The 13,256-nt window shown below is 37.8% G+C and overlaps 2 protein-coding genes across 3 annotated transcripts; one reads left to right on the top strand and one right to left on the bottom strand.

The window, feature by feature from the left end:
• Positions 1 to 124: 124 nt before the first annotated feature.
• On the bottom strand, positions 125 to 4,788 carry LOC143111617 (mitochondrial import receptor subunit TOM40B). Of its 2 annotated transcripts, none has more exons than XM_076273867.1 (10): positions 4,643 to 4,788; positions 4,034 to 4,225; positions 3,844 to 3,911; positions 3,562 to 3,654; positions 3,364 to 3,465; positions 3,176 to 3,281; positions 1,904 to 2,026; positions 1,735 to 1,811; positions 1,546 to 1,648; positions 125 to 1,322 (listed from the first exon to the last, which is right to left on the bottom strand). In XM_076273867.1, exons 2-10 carry the CDS (start codon positions 4,176 to 4,178, stop codon positions 1,183 to 1,185), a joined length of 957 nt encoding a protein of 318 aa, XP_076129982.1. In that variant the 5' UTR covers positions 4,179 to 4,225; positions 4,643 to 4,788; the 3' UTR covers positions 125 to 1,182. The 2 variants fall into 2 exon arrangements, with proteins under 2 accessions (XP_076129982.1, XP_076129983.1); XM_076273868.1 differs by having other exon boundaries at positions 3,176 to 3,272.
• A 244-nt stretch (positions 4,789 to 5,032) lies between these two features.
• On the top strand, positions 5,033 to 11,569 carry ufc1 (ubiquitin-fold modifier conjugating enzyme 1). Its single transcript, XM_076273875.1, has 6 exons — positions 5,033 to 5,185; positions 5,585 to 5,652; positions 6,626 to 6,689; positions 6,790 to 6,866; positions 10,574 to 10,664; positions 10,820 to 11,569. Exons 1-6 carry the CDS (start codon positions 5,063 to 5,065, stop codon positions 10,898 to 10,900), a joined length of 504 nt encoding a protein of 167 aa, XP_076129990.1. The 5' UTR covers positions 5,033 to 5,062; the 3' UTR covers positions 10,901 to 11,569.
• Positions 11,570 to 13,256: the final 1,687 nt, after the last annotated feature.

The following is a 13,256-nucleotide window of genomic DNA, read 5'->3' as shown; positions in this document are numbered from 1 at the left end:
TCAGTCTTAAAAGCAATCTGCTATGTATGGCATACACACTGTATCTCATAACACAAGGTCACATGAATGATAAGTTATATTGTTTATTTAAAATAAATTAGTTCAACATATCTTTCATGTCAGATTCAAGTAATCCAAATATAACCAAATATATTAGCAGATGTGCTAATATATTAAGCTACACTGTAAAAACAAATTAATAAAATCAATTTAAAAAAAGCATGTACCTGTAATACAATAATTAGTGCATGTTCCATTTAGTATGCATATATCCCAAAAATATTTCTTTTTCTGTGGCAACAAGGATATACATATATATTTAAGTTTTGTTCAGAGACATACAGTGTCCTAGAGATAGATTAACATGACCCCTTCAACTTCAAAAACAAATATTTCCAACTCAGTGCAACATCATATTTAAATTCCAAATGAGAATCCCATATGTCAGCTCATAAAGACGAAAAAAAGCTGCCATGGACATACAAATTAGTGGTTATTCCTTTAGACTGTCTTGATCAAAAATGTATTATTCTTTTTCATACATATGGGATGTGGACTCTGTATGGCTTAGCTTTGTGAACCTTAACAATTATTTCTTAAATTTCTAAACTGTACAACATTTTGCTTACACATACATTACCACCTTAAAATATGCACAATATCTGTGAGGAGAAAACATTGAATTCTATTGTCAATAGAGAATATTGGTCTCTGATATTTCAGGGATATTTCAATATTCTGCATGTTAAATATTCATTTATTTACTTTAAGGAGATTGAAAACCACAGGACCTTTCTGTGGCTCTTCAACAAGTATACTTTAAAAAGGGGAAAACATAGTCTGAGGTCAAAGCTCTCTGTGTGACAGAGTGTGTGTCTAATAGTCACCACATTAGAGTCCACCTCTCTGCACGTACCATGACTACAGACAACGCACCCTGAGTTTGGCCAAAAGTCCATGTTCTGGTCACTAAACCATCCACATGCTTTTGGGGTACATGTATATAGCCAATATGGCTCCAGTCGTCCCTATAATTCCCCAGTGTTGAATGCTCTGAGTTGCGACCAGAGCCAAATGCCTTAAGGTGTTCATACATCTGGCAGAGTTGCTTGTATACAGGAGGTCCATTAGTCCAATGTGTCAGTTTAGTGTGCAAGGGAGCAGGAGAGGCATGAAGCCTGTTTAGCCAACATTGACTCCCAGGCCAACCTGAAGCTTGTCGCCACGGTGATTGACAAAGGCCCCCATAATCAGAGTGGCAGGCAGAGGGTACAGGCGTTTCTCTAGAACTCCACCAATGATGCATCGGCTGTCTAGCATTCCTACAAGACAAATTTGAGATTATTTCAAAACGTGTGTGTGAATATTGCATGTACATGGGTTTATATGAACATCATCCAAATTGTTTCACACTCTGCATATCTTCATGTGTTTAAATTACTGGACTCAAATATACTGGCATTTTGTTTACAAGACCAAGGCAAGCATTGATTAGCTTGATCTAACAAACAACGGCAAGAAATCATTTTCTTTTTAATTATATACCTCTGAAGACCATGTTAGCTTCTGGAAGTTCCATTTGGTAGCCAAATGAGAAAGTTGTCTCCTGTGTCCTGGTGCTAGCCTCGAACTCCACTCCCACTTGGATCTGGAAAAGCCATTGAGGACATGCTGTAGTTTCCCCCCCAATGCACTACGTAGAACTAGACAATAACAAAAAGGCGATCATTTTACCTGTTTATTTGCTCTGTGGTAGTAGCTTGCATGTGCACCACCCTTCCCAGCATTCAGTGTGGCCACCCAGTTGGGCCCTGGGAAAATGGCACAGACATTACCACAAGGCCAGTCACCAGAAAATACTGCTGCATGCACCAAAACATGACTTTATTCACTATTCTTGCACCTGAATACTGGCCAGCTAGAGTGAGGATGCCTCCTTCCTCTGCTCTTCCACGGTGGTATACCAATTCACCCCCCAGAACCAGCTGAGAGGAGACACTCTGGAGGAAGTGTGCCACCATGATGACTGTAGTCCATGAAACACATAATTAGTACAATCACACAGAGCACTGGTAAAGCTTCCTGTTATCCCTGGCCCTTTCCAAACCAAATACAATGTTATGAAGCCGCAGAGTATAAGTGTAATGCTTGAGCATAAAACCAAGAATATTGCAAATGTCTGCTCAAGGCCATAAGAAAACAAGTATGAAGACCAATCTCCCTACAGTATATGTCAGAGGAATCAATGCACCCTCCATCTGCTAAAAAAAACTGCAGGTCACTGTTAAGGACTTTTTACGACAGTGGTAGCATCTGTAATTTTTTACGCAGTGGTCTGTTGGGGATGTGGGAGCTCTGAGAGGGACAGAAAGAGGCTAAATAAGCTGGTTAGGAGCACTGGCTCTGTCATTGGCTGCTCTCGGGACTTCATGGTCGGTGGGTGAGAGGAGGATGTTGGACAAATCAGATTCCAAAAATAATTCTGTGGAAATGCATGGGTTCCAGTTGCAACCCATGCATTTCCACAGAATTATTTTTGGAATCTGATCCCTTATCATACCTGTTCATTCGTACTCGTCGCTCGACTTATCGTTCGTGACTAAATTCAAGATGGCGTCGAACAGTAAAATTCCTTAAGGTACTGTCTGTATAAATCGTCTTGTAAATAAACTACCAGTGCTTTTTCAAAGTTCTCAATGTCTCGTTTTAAATGTCAAGGGCCTCAGAAGTCTACCAATGAAGTATGGAGCTACTTTGAGCCTCGTAAATGGTGTAAAACAGTGATTTATTTGCATGGCTAGGCCGATGCCCGAGGCACCCCCATCGAAAAACTGTTGGTAGCATCAGCTAACTAGCGCCAGATTTCTAAGTGCAGGGGACAAGATGAGATGAGCTATGAGACATACGTTCACACTTGGTATCATGTTTCAACACACTTTAGGTCAATATCACACCGGAATTCTCCTTTAAATAAAGTCTTATCTTATCTTGTCATAACATCACTGTGCTGACAGGTGTTACTGGAAACTAACCGGTTAAAAATAAATACCTGAATAATAAAACTTGTTAGGCAACACATCATGTGCTAGCTCTCATACCAAAGAAACCACATCCGCAATGTCATTTTTTACACTTTGATGATTACACTTCTGTGTTTGCTAAGTGGCTTTCTCACCTGACTCTCTTAGAATATCTGGGTTTGCCATGGTAACAGCAGCCGTAAAGTCACTTCCTCTGTATTCAGTCTCAAACTGCCATGTAACAAACTGGGACTGTTGGGTCTAACAACACGATAAAAGTCACTATTATATGGATATATCAAATTGTTGAGGTTAGTAAATTAAGTCAGTAAATGTTTTAAACCTGAAAAACAGCTTTGGCCCTTATTCGATCACTCAGATGAAATAGCGAATGAGCATTTAGGCTTCCTGATGAATCAATTTCACCAATCAGCATAGGACTGTCCTGAGAGAAGATATTTGAAAGCATATCAAAACTGTGCCAATCAGGCAAATATGAAAGATAGAATGGTAAACACATTTCTAATAAGACATTTCTTACCTTATCTTTACTGTCACTGTCTGTCTGCAGATATTCTACATGGAAGCGATAACATGATGGTGCAATAGCACTAAGGTGAAATGTATGACTAACCTACATTTTGGAGAAAGAAATGATCTTGTTAAATTGAAGCTCACGTGTGGATCTCAGATCTGACCAATACATTTTTGCCTGATCTTCATTTATACTTTAGATATGAAAATGCAATCACCTTGCAACCAACTTTATTATGTTAAGACTCTGAGAACCAACAGACTCAAATACACTCCCGATCAAACATACCTTAAACAAGCTGCTTAGAGTCTTGTTAACAATCATTTTAACACCTTCAATTTGTTGTGGAAATACATCTAGATGTAATAAAAAAGAAAGGTAAGAAAAAATATTGACAGTATCAAGAGACAGTATAGTAAAAACACAGAGTCTGTATCTTTTATGTTCTATGATAACAATGTGTCTACGTGAACTTTACCTTTACAGCTGCGATGCAAGCCATCAAAGCTTCCTGGGTTGGGAAGCCGGCCATCTCTTCTGTCCCACCTGGAGACGGGTCTGTCCAGGGGAAATGGGGAGTTCTGACGCCCAGGGCGAGATGACAAGGCCAGAACACTGCCCATGGGAACCAATGGACTAAATATGGGAGCCACACACTGTCAGCCCTTCTCTGTAAGAAAAAGATAGGCTACCAGTGGTTGTCTGACACCTGTGATTTGATGTAGACCCAATTTCAGTATCAATCATTTACAAAAAATACAACAAATATTGTGATGATCTGGTTTTTACATTTAAGGCTAAGCCTTAATGGTACGACCCCAAAACATCTGTTTATCATGCAGTTATATGTAGCCTGCTTCCCCATGAATATGACATGTAAGTGATCACTGCCTTGACTTTAAATTTCACACTATAAAAAAACAACAACAATCCCACAGCTAGAACCAAAGTCATACTAAGTCATACGTTTCATTTCAAAACAAGGCAAAACAGAATGCAGAAATGCAAATGACAAGTGCAGGGACTCCTCAGAGGTCGATGGGATACTGAGATATATAAACGGACATTGTCAACTTAATGCACTTACTGTTCCGATTCACATATATTGCATAACGCTCAGATAAATCCGTTGATTTCAATGAATGAAATTGATAAATGTGTAACCCTGCAGAGGCTGTGACATTAGAAGGATGCTGTAAATAGTAATGATAGCGGTGCAACCAGATGTGAGATCCGTCCTGTCTTCGTAAGGAGTCACAGGAAATACTTCCTTCAGGAAACATTGACTGATGTGCTAAGAGTACCACTTAGTTTTTTCACCTGCAGACCTTGCTCGCTGTATATTTTAGACCCTTTATATATTCAGAAACAACGCCGTTTTGCTGTAAATTCATGACAAACTGCTCGGAACCAAATTTCCGGAACACTGTGCTTTAGTATTTACATCACATTATCATCGCTTAGTGCTGACGTCACGTTACCAGTTTCTCTACCTTCCGCAGCCACCATGGCAGATGAGGCAACTCGGAAAGCTGTGTCAGAGATACCTCTCCTAAAAACTAACTCTGGACCTAGAGACAAAGAGTTGTGGGTTCAGAGACTACGAGAGGAGTACCTGGCCTTGATTAAGGTAAGGTTCGATTTTAAAGCTTAAATGCCAGCCATTTATTTTTGGTTCATGTTAAAGTGGCTAGCTAGCTAGATAGCATAACATTAGCTCTTTTAGGCTTGTCAGCTGTGCACCAAGCCTAGTCATCTAACGGTATCCCATCACATTTTAACGTTACTGGTTTCCTTGATTAATTGTGTAATTCGATGTTATTCATTTAACCTGACAGGACAATATTGTCAAACGTCATTGACTTCGCTGGTAGAACTTGGTAACAGATACAGTTTAAAAGGTAGCTTCTAGCAGCTGCATAGAAAAATACCAACGTTAGAGTAGGCTATTCTAGCAGTTATTTCAGAACCATTTTAAGTGATGTGATACTGCATAACTTACACAGATTAACCTTTCTCTACCACGCAGTATGTAGAAAATAACAAGGCAGCTGACAATGACTGGTTCCGTCTGGAGTCCAATAAAGAAGGCACAAGGTCTGTATCATTAAAGGAATTATCCGGAGTAAAATGCACTTTAGATCGATTTACGGATGATTGGGGGTACATACGTTGAGTTGACATCAAAATCATGTCATTCGGATGTGTTTTGAGAAAGTTCGATTGTACCGTTTTCAGTCACACAACTCGTAGCCTGGAAGTGAGCAGGGCATTTCAATTTCGCCTACAAAACTCTATTTTTATACCTCTTCTACAGTTCCAAACAACATAACACTTACGTGGTAGTGAGTAGAGTGTCCCTAAAGCCAAACCGAAGTATCCCGAGGTCTTTATGTGGTCGAATAGAGAGTCCAGAATGAATTTCATCAAGCCAGTACCTTTCCGGAAATGTTGCCATATTTGCTGTAGGAGCAAAAAAAAAAACATAGTCCAGTCCATACAACTTCATTTCAATTTCGAAAGAAATACTGGACTATGTTTTTTTTTTTTTAAACGGCGACGAAATTGTGAATTTCCAGAGCGTGTTACAACACACCCAGCAATAAGACTCCTACAGCAAAGATGGCAACATTTCCGGAAAGGTACTGGCTTGATGAAATTCATTCTGGACTCTCTATTCGACCACATAAAGACCTCGGGATACTTCGGTTTGGCTTTAGGGACCCTCTACTCACTACCACGTAAGTGTTATGTTGTTTGGAACTGTAGAAGAGGTATAAAAATAGCGTTTTGTAGCGGCGAAATTGAAATGCCCTGCTCACTTCCAGGCTACGAGTTGTGTGACTGAAAACGGTACAATCGAACTTTCTCAAAACACATCCGAATGACATGATTTTGATGTCAACTCAACGTATGTACCCCCAATCATCCGTAAATCGATCTAAAGTGCATTTTACTCCGGATAATTCCTTTAAGTCCATGCCTGTGTCAGAACCATTCATTCAGTTCAGATTCTATTCCTGGAAATTGGAGAGCTGGAGAGTTAACCAAACCCTTTCTTACATTGTAGATGGTTTGGGAAATGCTGGTACATTCATGATCTGCTCAAGTATGAATTTGAGGTGGAATTCGATGTAAGTAAACAAACATCGCTAACAGAGGCTTTTAAATAAGACATAAGAGTGTATTTCATATAGTTGGGATGTTTTCAAGTTGTTTTTACATATTACCCAGATTCCTGTCACATATCCTGCTACGGCCCCTGAGGTGGCCTTACCTGAATTGGATGGGAAAACAGCCAAAATGTACAGGTCAGTAGGTGGACCTATAACCAGCAATTATCACTTTTGACTGGTTTATAAAAAGATCTACTTATGGGTCATTCCGTGTCAAATCACCCAGTGGCTGGCAGGTCACCCTCTCCCAAAAAATCTGAAAAAAATCACAGGTGTTTAGGGCTGGGACAACGCGTCGACGTAATCGATGACGTCGACGCAAAAAATACGTCGACGCAAAATATGAGCGTCGATTCGTCAAGCATAACATGTGCTGCTAAATATTTTTAATTTTACACCTTCAGTGTTTTCCATACGTTGACTAATCTGTGGCTGGGCACCACGAAATCAAAACCGGCCACCACACATTGATGTTCTATGTTGTAGTCCTACTATTTAAATTAAAGATAAGATAATTTCATTGAGCTGCACTTTTTACTCACACAGCCTTTCCTCGCCCCGCCCGCTCTCTCTCGTAACGAGCCCGCTGCTCCTCCTCTGCATGTGATTTAACAAATTATTCACGATTGTTGAAGGATTGTTGTTGCCACATAGAAGCACTGCATAGAACACAGTGGGGTAAATTGCTATTAAATCCGCTTAGCATCGTCGTGACCATGCTGCGCAAATTTGTTCAAAACTACAGCATTAAAGTTAAGGTAAACTCTGCTAAGGTCTTATCACAACGTAGTACATTGAGGAGACTAAACTAAGTTAAGTTACAGTATGCAATCAAGCAGTATTTCAAAGCTAACATTAGAATACTGTTTGGGTGTCAAGTTTAGCATGCTTACTTGCAGCTGCTTGTATTCGTTACTCAGGCTCATTTTATTGACTCTGAATGTTTGCAAAATCCCGATGTAAATGGAAAAGTGTTTTCCAAGACTCAAAAGTGCTTGTCCAAAGGAGAAGTACGAACCATTATTTGAACTAACTACGTTATGAATTGCATCCACACATCAGCAGCCTTTTAACTGTGTTAATGTTAATTGCAAGGATTCCCACACGAACGTCTTAAAATGACTGAACTTTATTGAATGCTACCTCTGACTAAGAATGCATTACTTTGCACTTGTATAGTCTTCTATTTTGGAATCTTAAGAGCAATAAACATATATTACAATGTTAAAGAATTCATGTTTTTTCATTCATATATGTAAATAAACATGTATAAGTTGCTATTAGTGAATTAATTGGGAGATAATCGATAATCGAATCGAATCGAAATCGAATCGGACTGAAAAAATTAATCGTTAGATTAATCGATGCATCGAAAAAATAATCGCTAGATTAATCGTTTAAAAAATAATCGTTTATCCCAGCCCTACAGGTGTTTGTAGTCCAAACCTATGCATAAATCTTAAATAGTATATCTGTATCACTAATGGTTCCAAAACTACAGCCCTTTGAAGTTTCAAGTCATTTTAAGCATTGTGGTGAACAATCCTTTTTGTTCAACTTCCAACATTATTGGCTCTTTTGGTATTTCACACACATTAGTGAAACTATGTGAATAGAAGTACATTTTCCTGTTGAATTAAACAATCCAATCAAATCAGGTGTATCTTGTGTAATTCCCCCTCTGCAAAGCTCTGAAAATGGCTATAAATTCATTATGTGAAAAAACATCACCACCTTTGAGGGCTTGTCATTCAAAAAGTATGTGACACAAATTCATCAGATTTTTTTCCCACTCATGTATGGATTATAAGGTCATGTCCATGCATTAACTTTGGTTGTTAACATTATCAAATTGTCAGAGCATTTTTATTAAATTGGGCTTGATTTTCAAAAAGCCCTATTTCATCTTCTCATTTCACCACGTGGACAGTTAACAGGATTTTTTTTAATTTTACCATATATCATTCTGTATGTGAGGATCATCTGCCCAAAATTTGGGCTTGTTGCTGAGTTTCTTCATTGAGATAAGATTTTTTTTTAATATTGTCTATAAATCCACTGAATTTGTACTTTATCTGCAGTACCACTTTGCACCACATGTGGTGCTCTTTTAATACAATGGAAGTCAATGGAAGAGTAAGAGAGTCACTTATTTGCTGCACATATCCAATCTAAACACAGTTTTTGGTTCATATGGTTCAAGTAAAAAGGGGTTTCTAAAATTCAGTGCATTGTCAGATGCAGAAAAATCAATACTAAAGATGTATCATCTTTTTACAAATGCCTCTTGGATCCACGAGTCCTCAAACCTTGTTATGAATACTTGTGATGGAAACACACATGGTCATCTTCATCAAGTGAAATACCTTGATGAACTGAATTTTAGAAACCCATTGTTTCTTGAATATGTTCCAACTTCTTTCCCAGATCACATGGACACAAAGCACTGATCTCCATCTTGATGCTCTTTGTCTGTGTATCACAGAGGACTGCATCCCAAGCATATGACGATGAATATAGACTTTGCCTAACCAGCTGGCTAGTAATTATTAAAGTACTCACATAGGCACTGATAGGTTGAAGCTGGTGTAGAAAACTCATTACAAAGATGGTAATTATGCTAAATCCTCTTGCTGCATGTATGATGACCAGTCAGTCTTATGTGTGTATAATTTACTTGATCAGTTTATTTTCTCTAAATAAGATTTATGTATGAGTAGTATGTTGTTCATGTTGCAATAATTATTTGGACCAATTCAACTATGAACCATAAACTGTGTGTTTAGATTGGATATGTGCAGCAAACAAGTGACTCTCTTACTCTTCCATTGACTTCCATTGTATTAAAAGAGCACCACATGTGGTGCAAAGTGGTACTGCAGATCCAGTACAAATTCAGTGGATTTATAGACAATATTTGTAAAAAATCTTATCTCAATGAAGAAACTCCGCAACAAGCCCACATTTTGGGCAGATGATCCTCACATACAGAATGATATATGGTAAAATTAAAAAAAATCCTGTTAACTGTCCACGTGGTGAAATGAGAAGATGAAAACAGGCTTTTTCAAAATCAAGCCCAATTTTAAAAAAATGCTCTGAAAATATGAAAATGATAACAACCAAAGTTAATGCATGGACAGGACCTTATAATACATATATGTGTAGGGAAAAAATCTGATGAATTTGTGTCACATACTTTTTGAATGAGAAGCCCTCAAAGGTGATGATGTCTTTTCACATTATGAATTTATAGCAATTTTCAGAGCTTTGCAGAGGGAAAAGTATACAAGATACGTCTGATCTGATTGGATTTTTTAATTCAACAGGAAAATGTACTTCTATTCACATAGTTTCACTAATGTGTGTGAAATACCAAAAGAGCCAATAATGCTGGAAGTTGAACAAAAAGGATTGTTCACCACAATGCTTAAAATGACTTGAAGTTTCAAAGGGCTGTAGTTTTGCAACGATTAGTTATACAGATATACTATTTAAGATCTATGCATGGATTTGGTTTACAAACACCTGTGATTTTTTTCAGATTTTTTCGGAGAGGGTCACCTGCCAAATTGTGCTGAAATTGGGTGATTTCACACGGAATGACCCTTATGTAATCCCAGTCATATTTGAGAATTGATGAGTGCCCCTGATGTGACAAAAGGCAGAACTTCACAATAATGATGCCCTTCAGTTTAGCCTCTTTTCCCCTGTAACTCTCAGGGATTTTTACCACATGCTTGTCAAGTTACAATCATTGCATATTTGGATAAATTGGGTGTGTTCCCTCCCTCCCTCCCTCCCTGTGTTCCTTCCCTCCCTCCCTCTCTCTCTTTCTCTAGGGGTGGTAAGATCTGCCTGACAGACCACTTCAAGCCACTGTGGGCAAGAAATGTTCCTAAATTTGGATTGGCTCACCTTATGGCTCTTGGGGTTTGTCTATTTTGCTTCTTTCTGTACTGTTATTGACTCAAAGACACTGTGTTTATCATGCCATACTGTACTGTAGATCAGGGGTTCTCATGTTTCCCTCACAATATTTGAATATTTAATGTAGACCTTTTTGTTGTGCTTTTCCTCGTCTTTAGCTTGGACCTTGGCTGGCGGTGGAGATCCCAGACCTTATTTCTAAAGGCCTCATCGAACACAAAGAGCAGCAGAATAGTTAAACAGACCTCTGTGTGACTCAGATCTCAAGATGGAACACCAACCAAGATAACTGGTATTTGTTCGTAAACCATTCTTAGCCGAGTGGCAGTGTTGACCATTTCTTAGCACATTTTTTTTTCTCTCAGGTGCCTCAAACTGTCTTAGTCAACTTTCACTAAATCCTCAAATGGCTCCCATCAAATAAATGGGAATTTTGATCAAGGTACTCTATAATTGACAATGTTCAATCAGTGCAAAGCCTTAGCTATTTCATCTAATGGGAATTATGCGATGCATTTAGCAATTATGACTGAGATACACTACCATAACACACCCAAAGCCAAAAATTTTAAATCAGATGTAATATTTACCTTTGTAACATATTATATTGTCAGTGTCAAGCAGAAAGGTATATTATTTGTCATCGGTCAAGGTGGTTTAGTGTGCAAAAACAGATGTGTTTTTTTTCAGGGGACCAGCTTAATTTAGTCTGTTGGTACTTGTAAATGTCTCTTGAAAGTGTTGTGTTCACTTAATTATTCAAAAGACTTTTTTTTACATTAACATTAAGCAGATATTATTTTAATTTCAAGAAGGTCATAAAACTGTAAAAATGTAAATTATGATATAAGGATGGTTATATCCATGACTATACGTATGACTTAATAAATTACCTGTATTGCAATGAAGGAAGTGTTATTGTGTGCACTTACTACACAATTACTCTCATGCATCGAAAATATTTCAGGCCAATTTACTTCATGATTGAATGTAACTTGATATTTCGTATATTTGACTATATTTAGAACCTGTGATAATTAAGCACATGTTTAACATCTACATAACATATACATCATATTGAATGTGTCTGATACTGTGATAATTAACCACATGTTTAACATTTATTACATAACATCTACATCATATTGAATGTGTCTGATTCTGTAGCAACTTTTCATCTTATTAACTCTGAAAACATGTTACAATTAGGGCTGTCAATCGATTAAAAAAATTAATTACATACTCTGTGATTAATTAATCTAAATTATATAATATTTGCTGTGAAAGTATTTTTAAATATTTAAATTCAAATGAATCATTGAATAATCAGCATTAGTGACATTAAAGTTCAAAAACTATTTTATTATTATTTTAATAATGGCCATAATAATCTATGATATGACCTAATATGCTGAGGAAATAAATTCAAAAGTGCTTCGGGAAGAAGTTTTTTTTCATATACAAGCTATTTCAGGCCACAGATATAACCTAGGGGACACAATGAAAATAAATTAACACTCCCCTCAATGTCAACACTATTTCTTTGCATCAATGTGCGACACCATCAGGCCGTTTTTTAAAAGTAAATGTTCCAATCAATGATCTAGGCAGCACATTTTCTTCTCGCTCCTTCTTTTTACAGTCTAATGGTTACTGACTACAATGGCTCGGGGTCAAAGGTCATACGGAATCAATTAATCTGCGTTATTTTTTTTAATCAGTTATTTTTTCTCAAATTAATTAATCAAAATTAATCAGTTATTTTGACAGCCCTAGTTACAATCTTGAACAATACATAGCTAGAGGACAACCAGTTAGTCATCCTATGGCGCATGCTATCATTTTATGGCTAGCTAATCATTAGAAAACCCTAATGCAATTATGTCAGCACAGCGTTAAACAGCTGCCCTGATTAAACAAACAATACAATTGGCCTTCAGATGAATCAAGTATCTGGAGCATCTGCTATTGAGTTTTCGATGGCACAAAATGGCCAGAAACAAATAACTTTCTTCTGAAATGTGTCAATGTTTTCCATGTGAGAAAGAAACTGAAGATCTCATACAATACTGTGCCACTCCTTTCACAGATGAGCGTAAACTGGCTTTTACCAGAATAGATGGAGGAGTGTGAGGGCCCAGTGCATAACTGAGCAAGAGGGAATATTCGAGTATATTTCGGTGGCACTAGCTAAGCTGTCGTGGAACTCGAGATGACATGTCTACTGATAGGCAACAGGTCTCACCAACACAAAATTCTAATTGCAAAAGATGCATCCTACCTCATCTGTTGTACTGTAGTTATTCGAAATTGGGCTTTTCACAATCCAATGATATATCCAAAGTGCGAACTAGTTGGTGATGGTTTATGAAAACTGCCAGTATGCATGCTACACGGAGTTCTGACAGGGCTGTGCATGGCCTAATAAACAGGCAAGATACGATCGCCATGGTTTCGTTGTCAATTCGTGTTTGTGGTAATAATGACAGCAACAATAAAACCATCTGTATCTTACGATCTTCATCATTCTTGACAGATCACCAGCCTCCTCTGGATGGTCATATGCATAATTAGCCTATAGCCTACCTTTAGTTT

The sequence above is a fragment of the Alosa pseudoharengus genome, unplaced genomic scaffold (genome assembly GCF_046254945.1).
Source record: "Alosa pseudoharengus isolate Yale_2024_CS ecotype anadromous, Long Island Sound unplaced genomic scaffold, YU_APseudo_1.1 YU_APseudo_1.1_scf_8, whole genome shotgun sequence".
Lineage (NCBI taxonomy): Eukaryota > Metazoa > Chordata > Actinopteri > Clupeiformes > Clupeidae > Alosa > Alosa pseudoharengus.
This window is presented reverse-complemented; position numbering and strand designations above follow the sequence as displayed.